This window comes from Podarcis bocagei, assembly GCF_964188305.1.
Source record: "Podarcis bocagei genome assembly, chromosome: Z".
In the NCBI taxonomy this organism is placed as follows: domain Eukaryota; kingdom Metazoa; phylum Chordata; class Lepidosauria; order Squamata; family Lacertidae; genus Podarcis; species Podarcis bocagei.
Genome location: NC_138140.1, coordinates 18,095,014 through 18,121,611, shown reverse-complemented (window position 1 = coordinate 18,121,611; position 26,598 = coordinate 18,095,014). Strand labels below are relative to the sequence as shown.

Here is a 26,598-nt window from a genome sequence, read left to right as displayed (position 1 = left end):
ACATAATGAAATGGAATATATATTTAAACTAGTTTTTCACCCTTCAGTTACCTCTCTCAGCAGCCTCCCATGCAAAGTAGCAAAAATAAAAAAATAAAATAAAATAATGCAAAGAGCATGAGGCTTGCTTCCGAGTAACCCACGTGGCGAATTAACACTCGACAATAACAACGAAGAGGAAGAAGGAGGCGGAGGGAGAAAGTCGAACCCACGTGATACTCTCTCCGCCGCTTCCCACTGGCTCTGCGCTCCGCCAATCATTTGCCCTTGCCCTTGCTCCTGCCCGGCACCACGATGGCGCCCGCGGAGCCGGAAATTTAACTTCCCTGCTTTTCCAGGAACCGGAAGTGCCAGCTCTGAGGCAAACTGGGCAGCGGGGAAGCAGCGGGGTCCTGCTCCTCCCGGGCCCCGTTCCTCGTCCTCCGGCGGCGGCGATGAAGCTCCTTCCCCCGCGCCGGGCGGGGAGGCGTTTCGTGCTGGGCGCCACCGTGCTGCTGTGGCAGCTGAGCGCGACCGCCCAGGCGGTGGAGCCCATCAGCCTGGGCTTAGCCATAGCCGGCGCCGCCGCCTCCGCCCTCACAGGAATCATCTCCTACCCGAAGCTCTACTGCTACTTCGCCCACTGCTGCCTCCACAAGCCTGGCGCCCGCAGCGGGACAGGTGAGCTAGTGGGAGGGGCGGGGGGAGCATTTCGCGTTCGGGTTCTGTGACGTCAGAGTGCGGCAGCCCAGGTGGGGTGAGCTCTGCTCAGAGGTGAGTGGTGTGCATGCTCTGACATCAGAGTAGGAAGGTGGAAACCAGACGCTCCCACTGGTGTCAGGGAAGGGGTGGGGAGTGGCAGTGCAGGGTCCGCCTAAGTGTTTCTGTGGATCTAGAGGTGACTGCTGTGATATCACAGGAAGAAGATGAAAGGAAAGGGTGTGCAGTTGTCAGGGAAGGAGAACCTTTGGTCCATACAGCTCGGTATTGCTCACACCAACAGGCAGCATCTCTCTCCAGGATTTTGGACAGGGATCTTTCCCAGCCTACCTGGAGATGCCATTGAGGATTGAACCTTGGACCTTCTGCATAAGCATTGCCTGCTTTATTACTAAGCTGTGGGTATCCTTTTCCCTCCTTTTTTATTTGCTCTTTGTTAGGCACTTTGACCACGGAACCCCTGCCCCCACTAATGACTGGATATGAAGGTTGAAAGAGCCAACAAAATGTATTTTGTTTCTTTTTATTTTTTTATTTTTTCATTGTTATATTTTTAAAAAAACTTTAATAAATATCTTTTGGGGGGGGAGAAATTGTGACTCTGCTCATAAATCAAGAAACTGAGCCTTTCTCGGGGAATTTTAAGGGGTTTGGGCTAGATAACCCTTAGGGTCACTTCCAGCACTAAAATTCTATTATTCTTCTTACTTTGTGGCTCACTGGAGTAGTGCTTTTTCATACAGGTTGGGTTCCCCACACTAGTCTTTGCCAGGCAAAAAATTATATGCTTGCACAGAAGGACTTCAGATTTCCAAAATGCTCTTTTAATCAGTTACTCCTTTTATTCCCCCCAGTGCTTCAAGAGGGTTTGGATGACCGACTCTTTGGGCAGCATCTGGCGAAGAAGGTGATTGTGAAATCGCTTACTGGATTTTTGAATAATCCAAACCCGAAGAAGCCTCTGGCACTCTCCTTACATGGCTGGACTGGGACTGGCAAAAACTTTGCTAGTAGGATAATCGTGGAGAGCCTTTTTGAAGGAGGCCTCAACAGCAAATTTGTACATCAGTTTGTATCCACTCTGCATTTTCCTCATCAGCAGAACATTTCCCAGTACAAGGTAAAAAGACCGATTGCATCTTAAGACTAGATCTAACTACAGTGGTGCCTCGCAAGACGAAATTAATTGGTTCCGCAAGTTTTTTCTTCTTGCGAGTTTTTCGTCTTGCGAAGCACGGTTTCCCATAGGAATGCATTGAAAATCAATTAATGCGTTCCTAGGGAAACCGCTTGCCAGGCTGGCGGTGCGGAAAAGGGCTTTTCTCCACACCGCAAGCCTTCAGGACAGGTACGGGAACAGAGGGGAAGGCGCGCAGCGCTTCTCCTCTGTTCCCGGGGCTTGCGTGGGAGGAGGGTTTTTCCTCCCCACCGCCAACATTCAGAACAGCATTCTGAATGTTGGCAGTGGGAAGGAAAACCCTCCTCCCACCGCAAGTCTTCAGGAAAGCCATCCGATGCCGGGCGGGGGAAGGAGGCTGTTCCCCCCCCACCTCCCGGCATCGGAGCTTCGTTCTGATGCCGGGCGGGGGAAGGAGGCTTCCCCCCCCCCACCTCCCGGCATCGGAGCTTCGTTCTGATGCCGGGCGGGGGAAGGAGGCTTCCCCCCCCCCCACCTCCCGGCATCGGAGCTTCGTTCTGATGCCGGGCGGGGGAAGGAGGCTTCCCCCCCCCCCACCTCCCGGCATCGGAGCTTCGTTCTGATGCCGGGCGGGGGAAGGAGGCTTTCCCCCCCCCCCTCCCGGCATCGGAGCTTCGTTCTGATGCCGGGCGGGGGAAGGAGGCTGTTCCCCCCCCCCACCTCCCGGCATCGGAGCTTCGTTCTGATGCCGGGCGGGGGAAGGAGGCTTTCCCCCCCCCACCTCCCGGCATCGGAGCTTCGTTCTGATGCCGGGCGGGGGAAGGAGGCTTTCCCCCCCCACCTCCCGGCATCGGAGCTTCGTTCTGATGCCGGGCGGGGGAAGGAGGCTGTTCCCCCCCCCTCCCGGCATCGGAGCTTCGTTCTGATGCCGGGCGGGGGGTGGGGGAGGAGGTCCGAGGAGATTTCCCTATGGGCTGTCGTCTTGCGAAGCAAGCCCATAGGGAAATTCGTTTTGCGAAGCGCCTCCAAAACGGAAAACCCTTTCGTCTAGCGGGTTTTCCGTCTTGCGAGGCGTTCGTCTTGCGGGGTACCACTGTATTTCCTTACAGCTGTGGTTCTGGGGAAGGGCTGCAACATGCCCTTAAACCCTGAAAGTGACTCCTGCTGGCCTAGATGGAGAACAGAGAGGGGAGCAGGAATTAGGAACTAGCCTACCCTACAAAAGTACAATGTACATTAATTGCTCGCTCTTGCTTCTGGCCCTTGCCTATCACTAGCATGAGGCCCTCAGGAGGTTGTCTGGAAGGGTATGTGTCTCTTTGTCTGAAAAAAGTTTCCCACTGAGCTGAAGTGTTCCTACTTTTGAGTGACAGAAGGGAGGGAAGGTGGGTGGGGACTTCGCCAGAACCACCATTGCCCCGCTCCAAGCCTACACCCCCTGAAGCAACCCCCTGCTATCTTTAGAGCCCTTCCCACAAGCTGAGAAGGCAGGTTTAGCAATACTGTCAATAAATAGAACATGTTCTTTTGAAATAACAAGGACCAGTTGCAGATGTGGATCCGGGGCAATGTGAGCAGCTGCCCAAGATCTGTCTTCATATTTGACGAGATGGACAAGATGCACGCTGGGCTCATCGACTCCATCAAGCCTTTCCTGGACTACTACGAGGAGCTGGACGGTGTGTCTTACCGGAAAGCTATCTTCATCTTCCTCAGGTTAGGAACAAGCCTAGATGTGAAGCTGCAAAAGTACTTCTAAATTTAGGAGCTGGCACTAAAAGCTCTCGTCTCCATCTTTGGAATATGTCCTGAAGAAATATTTCATTACCATAGCCTAAAGCTTTAAATTATTGATCATCTGGCGGCAGGGAATTTTATTCTTCCAGCTTAGCTTCTTGCTCTACTATCATTAATTTACTAATTGTTTTCTAAATGGCCATTTCAAGACAATTTACACAGTAGGTAATCAAAAAGAGTTAAAAAACAGAAAAGCACCTAATACATTTAAAACAAATAAAAAAACTTTAAGCACTGGGCACTCATAGTAACGATCCATTTATCCAGCTGGGAAAGTTTGTCAGAACAAATATGTCTTCAATTGTTTTCAGAAAGTGCAGATGGTAGGCACCTGCCATATCTGCAAAACTGGGGCAGCCACACAGAAGGCCCTGCTCCAAGTTATTACAGAATGGGTTTCTGGGATCTCTGGAACTTGCAGGAGACACTTCATCACAGGGATCTACAGGGCATGTAAGGGATAAAGTGTTCTCTCAAGTAACCTTGAGTGGTGGCCACCAATCTATATAGCTTTAAAAGAGAATTAGACAGCTTTATAGATGACCATTGTCCTGATCCAGCAGGCTGCTGTTAGTTAACATGGTCCTAAACTGTATAGGAATTTACATATCAGTACAGTCATAACTTGTGTTGCGTTTGCTTCATGATACGTTTTTTCAGGTTGCGTCCCGTGGTGACACAGAAGTACCGAAAAGGGTTACTTTCGGGTTTCGCCACTCGCACATGCGCAGACGTGCAAAATGACGTCATGCGCAGACATGGGTTGCGTTCTGCTCATGTTGCGAATGGGACTCCGGAATGGATCCCATTCGCAACCAGAGGTACCACTGTACTAGTATCTTGAACGTGGGGTCATAGCAAACTGGCAACTGGTACAAATTTTGCAAGGTTTTAAAAGCTGGCACTTGTTGAAAAATGCCTTCCTTTCTCACTTCAGTAATGCAGGGGCTGAAAAGATCACCGAGGTGGCGCTGGACTTCTGGAGGAGGGGAAAGAGGAGGGAAGACCTGAGCTTACGGGACCTGGACCTGACCTTGTCTGTTTTCAATAACAAAAACAGTGAGTAATCAGGGATATTAAACCTCCAGTCCTTTTTTATTGATTGAAATACTTGTAAACCATACTTTTGTGAAAAATAAGGTGGTGCTGTATATATGCTGCTGTACGCTTTCATGTTACCTTGTGTGAATTAGCAGCATACAAATAAGATAAATCAATGCTGCCTAACACAGGGGTGGGAATCTGTAGGCCTGGGGACCAAATGAGGCTCTCAGGCCCCGTCTCTCTGGCCCTCAGAAGTCTTCCCAAGCTCACTTCCCCCCACCCAGCTTAACCCTGTGGCCAGCTTGAGCTACTTTTGGCTGCCTGGAATCTTTCCTTGAAAAGTGACTCTTACTTACCTTGATGAAAGACGGGGGGTGCAGTGCTTTTTTCTGGGGGTACTCAAGAGTATGCAGTACCAGCACATTGGGGTGTGCGAACCTGGCTTTTGTTTGGTGAAACTAGCATGTACGAAAGTTAAGAGTCCCATCCATTGTCCCTCCACTGGCTCTGCCTACTTTTACCTCTGGTCTTACCCTCCACTGGCATGTGGCCCCTGGAAGGTTGCCCAAGTGGGAATGTGCCCCCCCAACTAAAAAAGTCTCCATGGAGCACATGAAGAACATCCCAGCTCAGCAAGTAGTGCAAATGAAACCTCTAGTGACACAAAATCGTTATTGTTTGGCTTTTTACCAAACCGTTTGTGGTCCAGCACATAGTTAAAACTATGGAACTTGCAGAAAGCAGTGATGGCCACCAACATAGATGGCTTTAAGATGGGATTAAACAAATTCACAGAGAAGAGGGCTAGCCTACTTGCTACATATGTTCTGCCTCCACGACTGAAGGCAGAAAATGCCTCTGAATAGCACTTCCTGGAAACCACAGGAGGGGAGAGGGCTCCTCCTGTGCTTGGGTACTGCTTGAGGGTTTTATGTTGGGGCATCTGGTTGGCCACTTTGAGAACAGGATGCTGGACTAAGTGGCCCATGGGCCTGATTATGATTATGTTATGATTTTGGCCATAATTTCCTATACTATGTGTTTAGTCCCTCACCAAGCTTAAATTATTGTATTTGGGGCATGGAGTGTACTGTATTCGGCTTTATTTTATTGTATTTATACCTTAAGCAATTCTGGACAAAATGATAAAATCAAAAAGAAAATTAATATATGAAAGAAAGAAAGAAAAATATTTCCCCACCCCATACCAAACAAGATCGCTACCTTCCTTTGCAGGTGGCTTTTGGCACAGCAGCCTAATCGACAAACACCTCATCGACTATTTTGTACCCTTCCTGCCTCTGGAGTACAAGCATGTGAAAATGTGCATTCGGGTCGAGCTTGAATCCCGCGGCTACGAGGTGGATGAGGACATTGTGACCCAGGTTGCTGACGAGATGACTTACTTCCCAAAAGAAGAGCGGATCTACTCTGATAAGGGATGCAAGACTGTTTGTACAAAGCTGGATTTCTACCTGTAATGCATATATTTATAATTACCTGATTTTCGAAGAAAATGAACCCAATCACAGAACCTTGAGAAACTGAATCTTTTCTCTTTTTTAAAAAAGTTTTTAAATTATGTAAAGAGAGGAGACAACTCAATAGTTTCTCAGAGTGGAAGGAATGACGAACCTGATCCTACAAATTACTTAGTCCTGTGGCCTTGTGTTGTGGTTTGGTCCACTCCAGAGCATCTTTTACTGATGCCTGTCCTGTGAAAACCACCTGAATTTTTCCACATCTGCTTTATGGACCAGTATTCTAGAGAGTGACTATGTCTGTGACTGAGTTCTAATGAGATCTCTGATGTTGGAACCACCTCCCAATCTTCTTAAAAATTATGACTTCTCCCAAGGAATGAAGGAATGTTCTTGAGGCAGCTTAGGAAAAGACGTGTAGTTTTCCATGAGCGCCAACTCTTTCTTAAATGGTTTCAGTAGTAGCAGCAGAGAGAGCTATGTAACATGGTATTTTCAAACTGTTTGCAGGGGTGGCTTTCTGTTCTTTGAAAGTGTTTGGGGGGTGGGGCAGTTCATCAACAAATTGGCCAGTATGGGTGGAAAAACCTCAATGAGGGAATACTTGTGGGGGTCAGACTGGCTTCCATCTTGGCCCCCATCTCCATTCAGCAGCAGAGTATTTGCGCCCTTATACATGTGAGGAGTGTAACAAACTTACCCACTGCCCTGTCAGCAGATGTGGCCCTCTAGGCCACTCCCATAATCCTTTGCAATGTGCAAGGTGTGACACAGAAGATTCCCTGACCCTCAAAACCTTAAAAACCACTGCCTTAAATCTCAGAATGCAGGGGGTTGTGAGAGATTTTTATATTCAGACTAATTTATGTGTAAACAAATAAAACAAATTCAGAAAGGCTTTTTGAAAACAGCACTCTCCATCAAAAGGAGTATGTAATAGTCACTGGTGGCACTAACAAGGAGAGTTTTTTTACCTGCCTTAATTCCCACTTCTCTTGGCACCACTGAGACAAAAACAGGCAGGGGTTTCCAGGATGGTTTAAAGTACAGGTGGGACAACTTCCACTCCTGCTGTTTTGTGGGTTGTGACAGCTTTCCAGGGGCTGATTTCAAGTGGTGGGGAAACCATGTTGGATTTTCATCCCAATAAAGCCATCTTGTGCTGGAGAAGAGCAGTTGATAAATCAGAGCTCACGTAGGGCAGAAGGAAAACAGCTTTTCTCGATCTTCCTGAACACAACTTCCAAGTTCTCAGCACTATCCTCTGAAAGCTCTCTCGGTGTATCTTCTTACTTTTCCAGCTTAGCTTCGAGAAAAGCCAGTGAATCTAATGTTAAAAAGGCACTTGTCAAAGGGTGAGAGTGAATCTTACGAAGAGCACAAGTGCTGCTGTTGGATTATGCAGTTTTGTGTCAAGAGGTCCTCATTTCAACACTTGGCAGCATCTAGCTCACACGCAGTCAGCCTGTGGCCTAATTTCACATTGGTGGCAGGAAGGAGTGTGGAAGAGAGAGAAATATAGAGGTTGCCACACACACTTTTGAGTTTCGCTGTTGGCACACATCCCAAGAGGAGGAATCTGTTTGATACAGCAGAGTTAACAGCTGCCCTTAACTGGGCATTTTTGTGTCAAGTCTGGGCATTTGTGAAGAAATGCTTCTTCATGGCTCACTTTCGCACGTAACTCACCAAACCATGGACAGGGACAGTTTTCACCATGGCTTGGCAGGACAAACCCAGGGGTAACAGCTGTCAACAGTGATGGCTGCACAGCAACTGCTACAATGTAGAAACAAGATTGAGTAGCAGGGCAGTATCACTGTAACATACTTTGCCAGCCGAGAAGTTCAAATTATTGTTTTAAGCAACCATAAGTACAAAAAACCCACACACATTTTGATGTGTCAACTGAGGCATTGGATTAAGCCTACATAAAGTCAGTTGCACTTTGGTCCTCTTGAAATCAAGCTTCGATTAGTTAAGAAAGTCCCCTGTCCCTTCCTTCCACCCAAATCCACTCCCATTTTTTCAAAAGCCTCTGTAGGAGTGAAGAACTAAACAAAGTGTGTTTGCAGGGTGGGGAGATGGTGAAACTTCCTTGCTGTGAACAACATATGAAAGAGTTTGTCACAACCAACTTCTTCACACTGATTTTAAGTGCAACACATCACTTAGGCATCAGGCAGGCATATTCTGTGGTGGGAGGAGGCCCTGTTGAACTCAGGGGGACTTGCTTCTAAGTGCACACAGAGGTTTGTGCTCTTATTGGTCTGCCTCAAACCCAGAACCAGCCAAAAGACATGGAGCAAATTGAACTAGGTGCTGTTGGGAGAAGATTGCAGCTTTGTGATTTTTTGATTTAGAACTACCCGATTATGCCCTCCTGCAACTGATTTTTTAAATAAAATTGTAAAATAATTGGTCAAATGTCTCTTTGTCCTGCATCTATTGAGTTAAAACAGGGGCAAGTAAACTTTTTCACAAACCATGGACCACTTTCCCTGGAGGGAGGGGTGTTGTAAACTGCTGCTGGTGGGTGAGCAAGTTAATGTAAATGACACTAATTGTACAGTAGGATACTTTTACAGTCAACACCCCCTTCCCTGCCATGCAAATAAGTGAAAGGCATTGCCAGCATAATTTGACCAGATATGGCTGCATTCTCTCCTCATTGTTGGAGGCAAATTTTGCCTCTGAATGCCAGTTGCTGGGTATTACAGATGGGGGGGGGGGCTGCTGTTGGGGTCATTGATTGGTCACAGGATCCTGGTCTTTCAATGAAGTTGCTCATCACCTAGAAACTGGCTTTTTTGACAAATCAGGCTCCCTGGACAATGAACAAAACCACAGGGAGGATTAAGAAGGCAGAAAGACAATAGGAGAGCACAAAAACCTTTTACTACAGCAGCTTGTGGCAGTTGAAGCTTACTCTTGTATCCAGAGTATCAGAACTGCTGCACTTTTGAACACCTGAGCAAATAAGGAAAGGCAAGAGACCTGTTTTATGGTACTTTTGTCCAAGATTTAATACAGATAGCAGCAACTGACCTACAATCACTCCATAGAAGTTACAAAACTTAGCCCACACTGGCCATTTTTAAAATGAATTAAAAGTTTCAATTTTTTCATAACTACTGATTCTGATCTCCTTTCTTCAGCCACATATGAGCTGTTCCTCTGGATTCTTAAAAGGGGAAACACAGAATCAAACCTCACACTCTGAACTTGTGTTGTTACACTGCCAATTTATCCTTTGGTGATTTTTCTGGCTGCTGCATTCCCACGTGGCGAAGAAGTCACTGTATTTCACCACAGGGCTGTGGGGCAACCCCGTGAAGAATGAGAAGGAACATCATAACCTCATGGTGAGATAAAGTGAGTACACACTCAACCAGCACACTTCTGTCTCTTGGCAAAATGTCTGATGAGATGGTGTCCAGGCTACAGGAGAATAGGGACTATGCAACCAACCTCTTTCATGCCTAGTCCCTTGCAGCGACTTTTTACCGCAGCAGGAGCCTAAGCGATTTGCCCTAATGCTCAGTGGCCTTTTATTGTACCGCTACACCCAGACAGAGCTCAGTTGGCAGCTCCTGCTTAAACAGGATTCTCTCTACAGCCACACACAGGCTTATAGCTGATATCGGTCACACTCAATGACAGACCCACTGAAATGAAAAGGACCAACTTGAATCCTAGTTAATTTCAATGGGTCTACTTTTCCTAAAACTCCATCAAACAGGAAGTTGCAGAGTAGCCTATTCTGTCTGTTCAGATGCATCTGGAGTTACTTGTTTGCTGTGGTGCACATACACATCCCAACTGCATTTCACACATTCATGTTCTCATTACTTTAAATAAATGCTGCTTAATTAAGCCTTACAATAGCCTTCACCATCCTGCAGCCCTCCAAATGTTTCGGACCACAACTTCCATCACCCGTAGTCAAGCATCTAGAGGGCCCCAGGTTGGCAAATATGTGCTAAACATATTTATTGCTGCAGTGGGGGGGGGTAGTTAATTGACCAAGTTCTCCCCACCATCCCCAAACCTCTGTAGCTTTAATAATTTTTTTATCACCATTTTGAAGGATAGAGGGATAAAAGATACTTTAAAAAATATGTTCCTTAATTTCCATTAAAAATATATAGAGGTAGGATGACTGAGAGGCATTATTTGGAGAGAAAGGGTTCTAGTCCTCCTTGATTTAAACCAGGCTGCCTGACCCTAGTGTGCTCCAGAAGTTACAGCTGGGGACTACAACTCCCATCATCCATGACTGCTGGCCACACTTGCTGGGCTGTGCTGACTGGAACTGGGAATCCAACATCATCGGGCAGAAAGGCATGCCAGTTTGGGAAAGACCCAATCAGTGAACCCAAAGTTAAATCCCCTTTCAGACTTATACCAAAGCTGCAAACCTCGTCAAAAACTCTAGGGTAATGTTCCAGCCCATCAACAGGCAAATTATACACACACACACAACACTCCCCACTCCTTTAGGGACAGTGTTTTTGTTCCTGGAAGGATGACTGTCAATATTTAAGGGGCAAAGACATACAAATTCATGGCCTATTATAGCCAGTTTCCCTAAGCTCAATCTGACACCTAACTGCATTGTTACAGTCGAAGGTGGATCAGCTTTAGAGTCCTATATACAGAGAGGACCCCACCTTTTCTTCCATCCATAGGGAGAGCTGGTCATGCCACTGGTTACCTGCACACTGAATAACTTCAAGCTTCCCTAGGAAGATACCCTTGCACAATTTGCAATGCTTTAGCCAACAGATGGAGAAAAGCAGTCTGCTTCCCAATGACCCCATGAGCTGAAATTCCCAAAAAGACACCCGGGAGCAGGTACGGATGCCACAACAGCATTAGCCATCCTTCATTTCATACTGAGTGTCATAGTCTAGAGCAGTGTTTCTCAAATCTGTGTCCCCGGCTGATGTTGGACTACAACATCCATCATCCCCGTCCACTGGTTCCGCCAGCTGGGGATTATGGGAGTTGTAGTCCAACAACATCTGGGGACCTAAGTTTGAGAAACACTGGTCTAGAGGAATGCGGAGAGGAGAGGCAAAGTCACTCTTAGCAAATCCCAGCTGTTGAACGCTAATCCTTTATGGTCCATAGTTGTGGGCTTGTCTTACATCATGGGTGGGCAACCTGTGGATCTCCAGTTGTTACTGAGGCTTGAAGCAGCCACCATGGTGAACAGTCAGGGAGCTACAAACCAGGTGTGAAGAACTTTCAGCCCTCCAGTTGTTGCTGAACTACAACTCCCATCGGTGCCCAACAAGCAGGGCCAGTAGCCAGGGATGATGGGAGTTGTAGTTCAGCAACATCTGGAGGGCCAAAGGTTCCCTACACCTGATGTACTCCATCAATATCTGCTGGTCCAAAAGTTTGCCATTCTGGTCTTACACTTGTGATTTCTACCTAAACCCAAGAGTGGTACCTGTTTCCTTGATGGCACATTGCGAGAGGAAATGTCTAAGGTGTGACCATAAAAAGCCAACAGCTCCTAAGAGCCCCACACAATATTTTTAAAAGTGCACACCCAGAGTTTTTCTTTCATTAAAAAAAAAAAAGTTTTAAAAGTGCTTCGGAGAAAGAGGATAACAGATTTAAGAAACCCTTCACCATCCTCCTCTTTCTGGTTTAATGGCATTTTTTAAAAAAATCAAATATCCACCAAGTCCAACTTGGTCTGTACAGTCTTGCACCCCTTGGTGGAGTAGATCCGTTCGTCCTTTGGGAAGAAAGTCATCTCATCGGCCACCTTCTGTACCACTGACTCGTCGACAGGGTTGCCGCGGGAGACTATCTCTGCCCGGATACACATTTTCACATGCTTGTACTCCAGGGGAAGGAATGGCACGAAGTAATCAATGAGATTCCGGTCGATAAGACTGCTGTGCCAGAGGCCGCCTGGGGAAGGGCAAAATTGAGAAGGTGAGTGGATTTGGGAACTGGGAGATATCGTTGCCTCTGCATATTGTGATAACTGAGCTGTGAGTCCTGCCTTGCAGGGGGGCTGCACTAGAGCAGGGGTAGGCAACCTAAGGCCCAGGGGCTGGATGCGGCCCAATCGCCTTCTCAATCCGGCCCGTGGATAATCCAGGAATCAGCGTGTTTTTACATGAGTAGAATGTGTCCTTTTATTTAAAATGCATCTCTGGATTACTTGTGGGGCATAGGAATTCGTTCATATTTTTTCCCCCAAAATATATTCTGGCCCACCACATGGTCTGAGGGACGGTAGACCGGCCCACGGCTGAAAAAGGTTGCTGACCCCTGCACTAGAGGACCCTCTGAGTCCCTTCCAACTCTATATATTGTTATAAGAATTCTAAGGTCTCAAATATAAATTAAATGTTCATAAATGTACAAGGCAAACACATACATACCGTAAGTATATAAACCATGTGTCTGAAATAGTACAGAAGAGCAATCCTGAAGCCATTTTTACTCTCCCAAATTGACCTCAAATATTTCTCTGCAAGGAGGAAGGAAATGGGAAAGCTTTCCCATTGTCTTTTGCTTGCAAATCCTGTCTTAAGGACCTATTTGTGTATGAACAGGGTGTGCCTGTGACATGGGACTCAGGAACTAAACTATTAACCATAACAAAAGAATGGCCAGATTGCCCAGGTAATGCAATCAGTGACCATTAGCAGGTATACTGGCACACAGGATTACTGCTATAGACTGCCTCCTTTTGTAATGTATGCATGTTGGGGGCGGTGGTCTTGAGCTACAGGGTGGGCAATTTCAAAAATCTATATAAGGGCTTGCATACCATTGTTCAGGGTTCTCTCCTCCCTCCTGCGTGTGGTGAGTGGGGACCCTATTGCAACAGTTTAATAAAGATGAGGCTTACTATCCGCTTTGCTTCTCAATATACTCTTGTTGGCTAATGGTTGACTATTTATTTGTTTTTTAAACTGAGAAGTATATAAATTCTAAAGAATACATCTAGCTCAGGATTGCCTACAATGACCGGCAGTGGCTCTCTAGGCAGGGGCAGCCACTGCGGTGCCCTCCATATGTTGTTGGACTTCAACTCTAATCGTGCCTGACCACTTCCCATGTAGGTTGCAGGGGCTGATGGGAGTTGGAGTCCGACAACAGACTAAAGGGCCAAAGATGGGAGACAGAACTTTGAGTTAGGAAGAATTTAAAAATCTCTTGCTTGACCAGGAAGGGGGAGGGCAAAGAATAGCCAACGGAACTCACTGTTCTTGTTGTTGAAGACGCCCACGGATAACACAGGCTCCAGGTCCTTCAGCTGGATCTCCTCCCTGTCCCGCCCATTGTGCCAGAAATCTAAGGTCACTCTGGTGATGAGGTCTCCCCCAGCGTTACTGTCGGAAAAGCCAAAGGGGTGGGTGGGAGACATGTTAGGAATCCATATGCTTCATAACAGAGCAAGCAATACACATCCTGATTTTGTAAGAAACCTATCTTACTTAAACTTTGGAACTCCCTGCCTATTGACATCAGTCAGATGCTTTTGGTGCATGCTAAAAACATTTTTTTAAAAAATTGGGCAATGTAGAATGCTGGTACACATAGTATTCTACCCCTACCCCCACTTGAGGAATGTATTAAAAAGTGGAGAAGAGGGAAAATGCTAGAAATCATTAGGAAAGGGTTTGAAAATAAAACCACCAGTATCGTAAAGCCACTAAATTAATTGGTGGTGCGACCCTACACGGAGTAGCGCGAACAGTTCTGGTTGCCTCGCTTCAAAAACGATACTGGAAAAGCTTCAGAAAAGGGCAGCCAAAAGCGGATGGAGCGATTCTCCTATATAATGGATGCATTTGGGACGTTCTAGTTTAAGAGAGGACGCGGGTGGCGCTGTGGGTAAAAGCCTCAGCGCCTAGGGCTTGCCGATCGAAAGGTCGGCGGTTCGAATCCCCGCGGCGGGGTGCGCTCCCGCTGCTCGGTCCCAGCGCCTGCCAACCTAGCAGTTCGAAAGCACCCCTGGGTGCAAGTAGATAAATAGGTACCGCTTACCAGCGGGAAGGTAAACGGCGTTCCGTGTGCTGCGCTGGCTCGCCAGATGCAGCTTTGTCACGCTGGCCACGTGACCCGGAAGTGTCTCCGGACAGCGCTGGCCCATGGCCTATAGAGTGAGATGGGCGCACAAACCCCAGAGTCTGTCAAGACTGGCCCGTAACGGGCAGGGGTACCTTTACCTTTACCTTTAGTTTAAGAGAAAAAGTCAGTAAGAGGTAACGTGACCGAGGTTTATAAAATTGTGCATGGCACAGAGAAAGAGGATATAAAACAGCTTTTCTCCCTTTCTCCTGACATTCAATCTTGTGGACATCCCATGAAGCTGAATGTCAGGAGATTCAGGACAGATAAAAAAAAAAGTCCTTCTTCATGCATAATTAAACCCAGGGAACTCACTCCCACAGGGGGTAGTGATGGCCACCAACTTGGACAGCTTTGAAACAGGATAAGGAGAAGGTAATGCTATTGATGGAGGGACGCGGGTGGCACTGTGGGTTAATCCCCGAGGTTCAAATCCCCGCGACGGGGTGAGCTCCCATTGCTCGGTCCCTGCTCCTGCCAAACTAGCAGTTCAAAAGCACGCCAAAGTGCAAGTAGATAAATAGGTACCACTCCAGCGGGAAGCTAAACAGCGTTTCCGTGCGCTGCTTTGGTTCACCAGAAGCGGCTTAGTCCAGCTGGCCACATGACCCGGAAGCTGTACGCCGGCTCCCTCGGCCAGTAAAGCAAGATGAGCGCCGCAACCCCAGAGTCGGTCACAACTGGACTTAATGGGTCAGGGGTCCTTTTACCTTTACCTAATGCTATTGCTGGCTATGCTCTGCCTCCACTGTCAGAGGCAGAGTGCCTCTGAATGCCAGCTGCTGGAAACCACAGGAGGGGAGAGTTGCTGTTGTACTCAGTTGCTTCTGAGCTTCCAGTTTAAAAGACTAGATGGGCCTCTGATGACCTGATCCAGTGGGACTTTTCTAATTTCAAATGGAAACCATCAAATGAAGGGCTTGTGGTTGCAGGCAAAGAGATTCCCAACCTGAGAAAAATGAAGATTGCCCTCCTGTAGGAGACACCGTCAATCTGCTCGTAGTAGTCAAGGAAAGGCTTGATGGCATCTATCAGTCCTGGGTGAAGCTTGTCCATCTCATCAAATATGAATACCGACTTGGCGCAAGCACTGACATTACCCCGAATCCACTTCTGCAATTGCTCCTGGACCAAAGCAGTAAGGAAGATAAAAGGTTGATCTTACAGTTCTTCAGCATTAACCCAATTATGGAGGATGATCTGATTTTAACATTAAAAAACCCTGACACCCTACTTGAGTAATTGACCAATAAAACAAAGCAACAGTCAGACAGAGTGATATTTAAATCTAAGAGAGTGGTGGAATTTATGCCAGCTTAATGTAAACTGGTGGAAATTCCAGACTGCATTCAGGAGGAGGGCTACTGCTGGCCTGAACCTGGCAGAGGGTAAAAGCACCCTTTAGAACAGAGCTTGACTTGCAACACATTTTTTTCACAGGATCACAGAACTGTAGAGTAACAACTTTAAAGTGGTTTGCAAAATGTATAAAACCATAAAAACATGGGGAAATGCAATACATTATGATACACAATAAGTTAACTAAAATTAAAATCCACATCAACTTTCTAAGCATGTGAGCAGGTTTGGCTGAACAGGAATGTTTTTAGGAGGCACTGAAAAGAGTATAGTGAAGGTGCCTGCCTGATATCAAGAGGCAGGGATTTCCAAAGTGCAGGTGCTGCCCCACTAAATGATCAAGTTCTTTAAAATGTGGAATGGGTATTACATGGTACCTGTAGTAGTGCCAATCTGGCTGATCAAAGCAGTCACATGTGGGGTAAGGTGATGATGTAGATAAAGTGTTCCCAAACTGTAACACTTTGAACATGGCCCGGTAGCAAATGAGCGACCAGTGCAGATCTCTGAGCACATGTGTTATAATGCTGACGAGGCCTCACTCCTGTCAGCAATTGCGCTGCAGCATCCTGCACTAACTGAAGCTTCTGGGTCATGTGTGAGGGAAGTTCCACACAGGGCAAATAGATGTAATTCGGACTTGAAGCAACCAACCCATGAACTACTGTAGCAAGGCTTTCCTGGTCCAGGGATGGCTGTAGCTGTTGAACTGTCCACTGAAGTTTGCTGAGCCTCCAGTGACAGAACCGGATGCAGAAGCACCCCCAAACTGAAAACTTTCTCCTTTGGGGGGGGGGGGGAAGCAACCCCATCCAGGGTAGGCAACTAACCAATTTCTCAGACATGGGGGCTTCTTAACCACAGTCGTATAAGGCAGCTCCTTCCATTCCTAAAAAAGGAAGCAGCTCCACAAACTCTCAGCTTTCACTTTCCATTATCCTCCTGTATTAACTCCTTTTACTGGAAGGCAAATGACCACTACTGGTTTTCGAGAGTGATCAAAAGGCCATAGCAATAGGATCCAAAAAATCCAAAGTTGTTTTTTTCTGGGTGCCCCTTCTCCTGCCCTTCTAGAATATTGAAAGCCTTTCCAAATGAAGAACAAAGTCTCTACCTGGCGCAAGTCCCAGAGACCTCAGTTTCCCTCTGCAAGCTAGGATTCCCCACAAGCTTACTGTTTAGCAAGCCGTGTACAACCCAGTGTTCCTGAGAACCTCTGCTTCATTTAGAGTAACTTTTAAGTTTCTAGCGCTCATGGATGCAAAAAGAAGCTTTAAAGAATGATCAGGAAAAAGTCAGGAAAAAAGCTTTCAATTATTCAGGGGAATAGGGACCCTGGAAAAGGAAGACAGGTAGCAGACCCTTGGTCCATTTAGCTCAGTATTGTCAACAGGTATAGGCAGCCGCACCAACAGGTTAAAGAACAGTTTTTATCCGTGGGCTGTTGGGCTGCTGAATGGAAAAAAATAGTGGTGCAATTGACTTCTGACAAGCACACAGAGTGAGAACAAGACTGAGTGTATTGGGGGGGGGCTCGTTTAATTTCACTGCACACAGGTGGTATAGTGACAATATAGGGTTATTATTTATTTATTTATTTATTTTATTATATTATTAACACTGACTTGCAGTGGCTTTCCAGGGTTTCAGGCAATGACATTCCTAGACCTGGAGATGCCATTGGGGATTGAACCCAGGACCTTCTGCATGCAAAGCAGGTGTTGTCCCAGCGAGCCACAGCCCTCCCACTTAACATAAAGTAAAATTCTAGTCCTTACAGTTAATTAAAGAGCTGAATTCAATATTGTCAATATTGCCCAGTATTGTCAACACTAACTGGTAGTGGTTATCTAGGCTGTCGGGCAAGGGAGATACTGGGGGTTCTGCATGCAAAAAACTTAAGAATATAAGTGGAGTCTGCAGCATGAAGCCAGTGGCCCACCTAGTCCAGCCTCCTGTTCCCACCAGCTGCCTATTGGAGGTGCACCAGCAAGGTCTAACCACAACAGCAGCTCCTTGAAATTCCAAGCAGGTGGTATTTGGAGTGGAGGCAGCATGTGCTTCACCACTGAGTTTTACTATTCAGATATCTCAGTACTCTTGGCTATACTGTACTACAGCCTTCACTAACCCAATGATAGCCAAATGCTTTCAACTACAGCTCCCATCAGCTCCAGCTGAGATTGAGAGCTGCCTCACTTTGCCCACTCTGTAAAATGGAAACAAAATAATCCTAGAATCAGCAACATAAAGCCTTGCAAAAACACTCAACCAATTACACCCTCACCTTATACATTGCAATCTGGTGGTCGTGGGGGAAATGCAGTGTAGAAAGGAAAAGGTGGACGTATTTGCTCTTCAGCCCGGCCTTGTGGATGTTTTCGGCAACAATCTGGCTGACAAAATTTTTGCCCGTCCCTGCCCAACCATGCAGGGAGAGTGCCAGGGGCTTCTTAGGGTTTGGGTTGTTGACGAAGCCAGTCACCGCCTTCAGGATCACGTCCTTCGCCAGGTGCTGTCCGAAAAGCTTATTGTCCAGATTCTGCCGGAGCGCTGCAAAGAGGCAAAGGTGGAGAGTGTTGATTTCAGAGAGGCACTCCTGCAACCCTCAGTGTGGGTCCAGGGATTAGAGTGCTGGGCTTGGGACCTGGGAAACCAGGATTCAAATTCCCACTTGGCCTTTGAAGCTCACCGGGGGACCTTGGGCCAGCCACAGCTTCTCAGTGTTACCTACCTCCCAGGGTTGTTGTGAGGATTGAATTAGGAAGGGAGAACTGTGTATGCCACCTTGAGCTCCTTGGAGAAAAGGGTGGGATATAAATGCAATAAATAAATAAACCTTAGGCATTATCCAGCTACAGTTGGGAATATCCTTCAGAAATCCAGGAGTGCAGTGTAGATAATACTGTGCTAGATGGACTCTAAGGCAACTTCTTTCCTTAAACACACAGCACAACCAAATTGAACTCTATGGGGCCAAAACTACTTCACTCTCTCTCTCCCCTCCCCCAACAAAAAACTCCAACTTCCCTATAAGAGGGGGGGTCCCCTCTAGGGGGGCATCCCTGCCTTATTTTTCGTCCTCTTTCCTTGCCTCTCTATGGTGGGGCTAGGGCTGCTACATCCCGCTTTTTGCCCCTCTATGGGGCCAGCCAGCCACCCTCCCTGCCTGCGGGTACCGGTGCTGTTGGGCCGCTCCTCCTCGCCGGGGCAGCACTCCACGAAGGCGCAGTAGAAGCGGGGCGAGGAGAGGTAACCGGTCAGAGCCGAGGCCGCCCCGATGGCGATGCCGGTGCTGATGGGCTCCAGCCCCGCCGATCCAGGCGGCCCCAAGGCGGCCACCAGCAGCAGGAGCAGCACCGGCGGCGGCAAAAGCAGGCGGAGTCGGAGCCGCTGCATGGTGGTGGACGCCGCGCCGGCAAAAGGGCCGGCAATGCCCCGCGCTGGCGGCTACTTTTGCAAGTCCGACCGCCCACCTTCGCAAGCACGACGCGGGGACTACAACTCCCAGCAGCCCCCGCAAGGACCCCTTCCCTTTCCCGTAAGCCCCGGCGCCATCTTTGTTTGGGGCGGAGTTTCCATCCTAGCAACCGCTAAACCAGTTTCATTGGCTGTTGCTAAGGGAGTTACTGAACAAGCACATGGATTGCTTTCGTGTGCGTTATATACAATATATAATTTAATAAAGCGCGCAAGCGCGCGCACGTGTAAGGTTGAAAGATATAAGCAGTGTAGTACAGTGGTTAGAGCTGTTAAAGTCGGGGCGGGGGGTGTGACACCCCGGAAGTAGTGCCAAAGTCCCCAGCACAGCCTCGACCTAGAGTCAGGACGATGACCCTGACCCTACGCACAATCACGACCTAACCCCCCAAACCCCAAGACTCTCAACTATTAAATGCATGCTCAAATGAAATACAATTATTTTATTTGCAGGGTGGCTTGAGCGCCGTCCTGCTGGGCAGACAATGGAAGGAGGTTCATAAAATAGGATTACCAGACATCCCTGGTTCCTGGGGACAGTCCCCAGATTTGCAAATCTGTCCCCGGATATATTCCGTCCCCGGAATGTCCCCAGATTTGCAAATCTGTCCCCGGGAAACGTGGCAGCGGCAGCCTCAGCCTCAGCAGCCCGGAGCCAGCCTGGTAGCGCAGTTGGCTCTGACTGGCTTCAGGAGCTGCCCGCTGCCGTGGCGCCCGCCATATTTCCTCATCGCAACACATCATAGGAGGGCTTCCGGTGAGGAAAAATGGCAGGCGCCATGGTAGCAAGCAGCTCTTGAAGCCAGCCAGAGACAACTGCGCTACCAGTCTGGCTCCGGGCTGCTGACTGCCTCTGCCACCGCCACTGCCGAGGGGGAACTGGGGACATCTGGCGGTACAGATCTCCTGCCCCCTTTCCCCTTTGTTTTGACTGAACGGTGGAGGCTTGGGAGTCGTTGCCCTGTTTTAAAAAAACTACGGGCATTTATGTTTCACAGGGTGCGAAAGAAGGGCTTTGCAACTTTATACAATATGCATGTGTGCTTGGGCCCAGCGTCTTTTGCCTCACCATCCCCAGTACTGACTCCCTGTTGCTACTCACCTTCAAAAAAAAAAAAAAAAAATGTCCCCGGATTCATTGAAAAAAATCTGGTAACCATATCATAAAATTTATCTATTCTGGTTTCAATTGCCTAGAAGTGTTACAACGTCCCACACACATTTGGCCCATGAAACTCATCAGGTGGCCTTGGGGTGCAGTAGCTGCCTCTCAGCCTGACCTACTTCACAGGGTGGTCCTGGGGTGTGCAATGAAGAGGAGGAGGTCCACATTCGGCACCATGAGCTCTCTGGGGGGGGGGGGAATGGGGTGTAAATGTAACAAAGGAATAAATAAACAATGTGTTGATAAACACACAGAGACATTTTAAGTAAATACCGGTATGTGTGATGGTTAAGGCATTATTAACATGCACATGTGTGTGCATCTCTGCATACTCTGTGTGTGAGTGAGAGACAGACAAGAGTGTAATTGCTTTCAAATGCTTTTAATTGTAATAGTTTTAGAAGGTTTTTGCTTTGGGTTTAAATTTCCTATCTGTTCGCCATTGTTGGGCTCATGGGAGAGGAAGGGATATAAAATCAATCAATAAGTAAATGAAACACATGAGAAATAATGCTTTTTCTGGGGGTACTCAAGGGTACACAGCAGTGGTGCCTTTTTCCTAGATGAAAAGCACTGGTGAAACAGAGAGAGGGAAGGGGGGGGAGAGAGAGAGAGAGAGAGAGAGAGAGAGAGAGAGAGAAATCTAATGTATTCTATTTGAATATATATGCCTGTGTATATTATATGTAGTATTTGTGTGTTTGTATATTAAACATATATATAATTTGCTAATTTAAACGTTATTAGCATGCAGACCATATACAGTATAAACAGGATTGTATCCAAGCTCTCCCCAAAGCAGCCCCACTGAAATTAATGAAAATATTAATGTAATATTATTGATTATCATGTTTTTAGTGTTTCTTCTTTCATCTCACTGGGCCTGCTACCAAACCAGCTGGATAAAAGGTCCTGTTCTCCCCCCCAAGCACGTTTCACCCTTAAGCAGTGTGCAAATTCTGTCATCCAAAAGCAAATATTGAGAAAGCCCTAAGTAAACTCTACTGAGGAAGCTCTCCAAAACAGCAGGGGCATTTGACAACCTTCCAAAGAAATACTACACGCAGAACATAAAACCTAACCTGAAATAAAACCACCTTTCTTCACTCAGCAGGGAGGAGGAAGATGGGGGCAAAGCAAGAATTAATTGCCTTGGACAGGCTCTGGCTCCATCAACATTTTGAGCTTTCAGCCACCATGGCTAACATTCCCACCATCAATCTCACATGAAGGAAAGAGTTATCAACTGTTATCAGGTTCTTTTCCCACTCTCATCATTACCAGAAGTCATGGACATCCAATAAAGTTGAATGTTGGAGGATCCAGGTCAGATAAAAGGAAAGACGTCTTCATGTTGCACAAACTATGGAAACTCGTTCCCATGAATATCCATTGATAGCCCTCTCCTCCTCCATGGATTTGTCCAATCCTCTTTCAAAGCCATCTGATTGGTGGCCATCACTGTTAAGTTGTGGGTGAACATATCAGACGACACAGCGATTCTTCAAACAGCTCTTGTTTATTCACAGGCCAGGACAGAACTGAACTGAAGGGTTCAGTCAGCCTGCTTATATAGAGCTCCAGTACAATGTAACTGTAACAGTTTTCTAAAACTATCCAATCAATCACTGAACGTCACTTTCGATCCCTTATTTGCATAACTATCTACAGTATCCCCCTGCTGGCCCAGGGTGAGAACTTCAGTACATAACAAACACTACCTCCTGAGGATGGGAGTTCCATAGTTTTAACCCCACATCCGTCAGGGACTGGGCAGAGGAGGAATGGTGGAGACCGCCTCCCCAGCCTGAGCCTTCTAGAGGAGAAGAAGATAGTTCAGAATTACAACAGGGGTTTTAGCTCAGAGGCAGAAGAGGGGGAAAGCTGGGAAATAATGAGAGAGGAGGAGGAAGAGGAAGCACCAGGAGGACAACAGCTGATGGGCACAGTGTCTTTAGAAAGCATTCCAGACCCACCTCCCTCCTAGAACCTGGCAAGCCTTGAAAGTAGGAGAGCAAAGAGCTCAGAAGCAGAAGGCCTTCAGAGCCACCTGTAGGGGAGATGATGATAATGACGAATAAGGAAGTGGGAGAAAGGGGGAGTGGAGAGTCATTCGGGACAATGCCATTATCCCAAGAGGCTATGTTCCAAGCCTCTCTCTGTAAACGTTGAATAAAAAGCAGGTGGTAATAACTTTTCCTTGTCTCATACGTTCCTGGCAACTGGCCGTGGGAGTTGCTTACTGCCACCTGACAGCACCACATGAAAAAGGACTTCACTTTCTCCACTCATTTGGCCCTCAGCTAAACAAGGTTAGGAATATCCTGACATTTGCCACCAGGCCAGGTCTTGTGCAAGAAGAGCACAAAGGCGAAAGTCCATTCTGCCCCACATCGTCTCCTCCCCCCCCAAAAAAAATTATTATCTTCTGATCCTGACCCAAATGCCTTTGAGCAAAGAGCAATGCCCTCAGTGCCGTGAAGGGTCTGGGGTGGATAGGGATGGATTGGGGAGGGGGGCTGTGCTGTCTTCCAGCACTCTGGACAGCTCCCCATCTGTCACAATCTTTAGTGCATGTCCTGGGTCAGTACTGCGGAAAAGCTGCTTTGATGCCATCAGGACTGGACTTGGGCGGAGGGCACCCAACAGAATAAACAGGAAGGGTGGGGATGGGCCCAAAGGCAACAAGGGCCAACATACTACAATCTGAAGCATGCATTATAATCTAGGGGGGGGGGCTGTAAAACTGCTGGGGAATGGTCATAGCTCGGTGGAGAAATATTGTGTTGCATTCAGAAGGTCCCGGGTTCAGTCCCCACCATGGCTACTAGCTGTTGATAGCCTTCTCCTTCTACATGGATATGTCCAGTCCTATTTCACAACCGTTAATCAAGTTGGTGGCCATCACTGCCTCCTGTGGAAGCAAGTTCCATAGTTGGACTCTGCACTGTGTAAAGAAGTGCTTTCTGTTATCCGTCCTGAATCTCCCAACATTCTGCTTCATTAGATATCCACAAGTTCTACGAGAGACGGAGACAAACTTCTCCCCCCCCCCACTTTCTCCATTACATGCCTAATTTAATAAACTTCTATCATATCACCTCTTACCCGTCTTTTCTTTACAGTCCCAAATCCTACAACCTTTCCTCACAGGGGAATCATTCCATCTCCTTGATCATTTCAGTTGCCCATTTCTGAACTCTTTTCAACTTTGCAATAGCCTTTTTGAGATAAGGCAACCTGAACCATGCACAGTATTGTATCAATGCATTTTTATCAATGGTTTTATGTTTAGTAATTCGCTTAGGGTCTTTGAGTAACAAGTGAGTAATAATTATTATTATTGTATTGACGATGAACTCCAGTCAGGTAAAATTACAGTGGTACCTCGGGTTAAGAACTTAATTCGTTCTGGAGGTCCGTTCTTAACCTGAAACTGTTCTTAACCTGAAGCACCGCTTTAGCTAATGGGGCTTCCCGCTGCCGCCACACGATTTCTGTTCTCATCCTGAAGCAAAGTTCTTAACCCGAGGTACTATTTCTGGGTTAGCAGAGTCTGTAACCTGAAGCATCTGTAACCTGAAGCGTATGTAACCCGAGGTACCACTGTACCTAACTTTACCACTGTTTCTTCAGTCCTCAGCACACTTTTTTGGGTTTCCTTGGTTCTGGGAAACTAATTTGAGTAGGCTCTGCATTTCATGTTGCAAAGAAAGCTGATAGCTTGGAAATCAGATAGCATCACCCAGGCCAGGGATGCAAATCAGCGATCAGCTTACCTCTGGGCCATGCAAACTGGGATGCAGGTATACGAAGCAGCTGCCACCGCCTATTTTTCTGTGTGTTGAATGGATGCTGTGCTAAAGAGCCAGGTAAGGGGGAGGGAGAAGATGCTGCAGAAGCAACCTGTGGAAGGGGCACCTTAAATGCTTAAGACTTCTTGGTGGAGGGTGGAATAATCTCAAAGCCAAGCCCCACAATGCCTGAAACCCCAGAGAGCCACTGCCAGTTGGTGTAGAGCATACTGAGCTAGGCAGACCAAGGGTCTGGCTCAGCATACAGCAGCTTTCCATGTCCCTGTTTAATTCTGCCCATGCACATTTATTAAGAACCATGGCAACTGGGATCTTTCTTCTTCTTTTAGAGGAAAGGCTGCAGCTCGGTATTGGAGCATCAGCTTTGGATGCAGAAGATCTTAGCTTCAGTCCCCAGCATCTCCAGGCAAGGCTGGGAATGTCCCCTGCCTGAAACCCTGGAAAGCTTCTTCTGCCAGTCAGAGTAGACAACACTGAGCTAGGTGGACCAGCAGTCCAACTTGATACAGTGGACGCTCGGGTTGCGAACGTGATCTGTGCGGGATGCAAGTTCACAACCTACAGCGATGCAACCTGCAGTGGTGCATCTGCGCACACACGGGTTGTGATTCAGTGCTTCTGCGCATGCACAAAGCACGATTTTCACTTCTGTGCATGCACGACCCTGAAACCCAGAAGTAACTTGTTCCGGTACTTCCAAGTTTCAGCAGGTCTGTAACCCAAAAAAACACACGCAACCTGAAGCATCTGTAACCCGAGTTATAACTGTATAAGGCAGCTTCTTACTTCCTCTTTTCTCACAAACACCTCTCTCTCTCTCTCTCTCTCTCTCTCTCTCTCTCTCTCTCTCTCTCTCTCTGCTTCTGCAGGTATCCAAAGTGAGTGGAGGCAGTGAGTGGAGGCTTCTCACCACTGTGGCCCCAGCTTGACAGGACAGCCCTTTTCTGCCAGCATCGCAGCTAACCTCCTCCTCAGCAGAGCGAGGAATTCTGTCTTGTGGGTTTAATCAGCCTGCCTACTTGGGTTTCAGGAAAAGGGACAGCAACACACCAGGAGAAAGTAACCAGTTTCTGAACTGTGCACCCCAGCTCCAAATTGCTACCTTGCTCTGTGTGCCTGCTTCCCCTCAGGACAGCATCCAGGCTGTGGTGTCAATGCAGATTTGTGCTGCAAGGTGACCTGAGGGTCTTGAGCAAAAGAGGCAGGTGAGAAGGAAGAGGAGGACATCAATAATGACACGGGGGAGGGCTTTGAAGAAGTGCCCCCATGCCTTTGATGCCACATGCCTGGTCTGGAATCATCTCCACACAGTCATGTAGGTTGGTGTGCATTCGCACGACCTTTCCGGGCCTGGAAGGAGACCTTGGAGTCATAGAATCATAGAATTGTAGAGTCTGAAGAGACCCCCAAAGGTCCTCTAGTCCAACTTTGTGCAAGGCAAGAATCACAACTAAAGAATCCCTGACAGATGGCCACCCAATCTCTGTTTCAAAACCTCCAGTGAAGGAGAGCCCACCATCTCCTGAGGGAGACTGTTCCATCATCAAATGGCTCTTACTACCAGAAAGTTCTTCCTGATGTTTGGTCGGAATCTACTTTTTTCTAACTTGAAGCTATTGGTTCAGATCCCACCCTCCAGAGGATGAGAAAACAAGCTTGCTCCATCTTCCATGCAACAGCCCTTTATATATTTGAAGGTGGCTATCCTATCTCCTCTCTGTCTCCTTTTTCCCAGGATAAACATCCCAAACGCCATCAACTGTTCCTCATAAGGCTTGGTTTCCAGACCTTTTCACATCTTGGTCACTCTCCTTTGCAACTCATTCCAGTTTGTCAATCTCCTTCATAAACTGAGGTGCCCAGAACTGGACACAGGACTCCAAGCGAAGTCTGACCAAGGCAGAATAAGGTGGTGCTATCACTTCCCTTGCTTAGGACTCTATACTTCTGTTGACGCGGCATAAAATTGCACGAGCTTCTCTTGCCTGGACCCACATAACTGCAAAGGGAGCACTGGGGACTTGGTCCCAACTAGAGTCACCCCCCTGGGGAAGTTGCTCACTCACTTTATAGCCCCCTAGGACCTCGTGATGGGCAGTGCCATCTGCTCCCCCTTGGTAGAAGTCTGGGATGTGACCAGCAAGGTGACGGAGGCCTCTGATTCCTTGGAACTCTCCAGTTTCTCCAAGGCCCAACCTCGCAGTCACCACCCCACCTCTGAGGGGTTGCCCATTTCTTCATTCTCAGATGGCTGCAAAGAAGAAGAAGAGGTCCCAACTGTGACTGCATCTCCTCTGGATTCTGCATCCACTACAACAGTGGCGAAGATCAACATGACAGCCTAGGACGCAAGGGAGTAACAAAGAGCCCTGCAGCTTGACTGAATCAAAAGGGCACCTTTGATCTCATCCAGCATCCTCTTCTCACAGTTACCAACCAGATGCCCCAACGGGAAGCCCACAAGCAGGGCACAAGAGCCCCCACGCCTCCTGCAGTTTCCAGCAGGTG

The 26,598-nt window shown here is 47.5% G+C and overlaps 2 protein-coding genes across 2 annotated transcripts; one reads left to right on the top strand and one right to left on the bottom strand.

The window, feature by feature from the left end:
- The first annotated feature begins 338 nt into the window (after positions 1-338).
- On the top strand, positions 339-8,586 carry LOC308578452 (torsin-1A-like). Its single transcript, XM_081178848.1, has 5 exons — positions 339-660; positions 1,554-1,819; positions 3,378-3,553; positions 4,572-4,693; positions 5,915-8,586. The coding sequence occupies exons 1-5, from the start codon at positions 435-437 to the stop codon at positions 6,157-6,159; spliced, it is 1,035 nt and encodes a 344-aa protein (XP_081034974.1). The 5' UTR covers positions 339-434; the 3' UTR covers positions 6,160-8,586.
- A 573-nt stretch (positions 8,587-9,159) lies between these two features.
- TOR1B (torsin family 1 member B) lies at positions 9,160-19,151 on the bottom strand. The gene is made up of 5 exons (XM_081178846.1): positions 18,810-19,151; positions 17,918-18,183; positions 15,221-15,396; positions 13,402-13,529; positions 9,160-12,093 (listed from the first exon to the last, which is right to left on the bottom strand). Exons 1-5 carry the CDS (start codon positions 19,027-19,029, stop codon positions 11,846-11,848), a joined length of 1,038 nt encoding a protein of 345 aa, XP_081034972.1. The 5' UTR covers positions 19,030-19,151; the 3' UTR covers positions 9,160-11,845.
- Between the last annotated feature and the right edge of the window lie 7,447 nt (positions 19,152-26,598).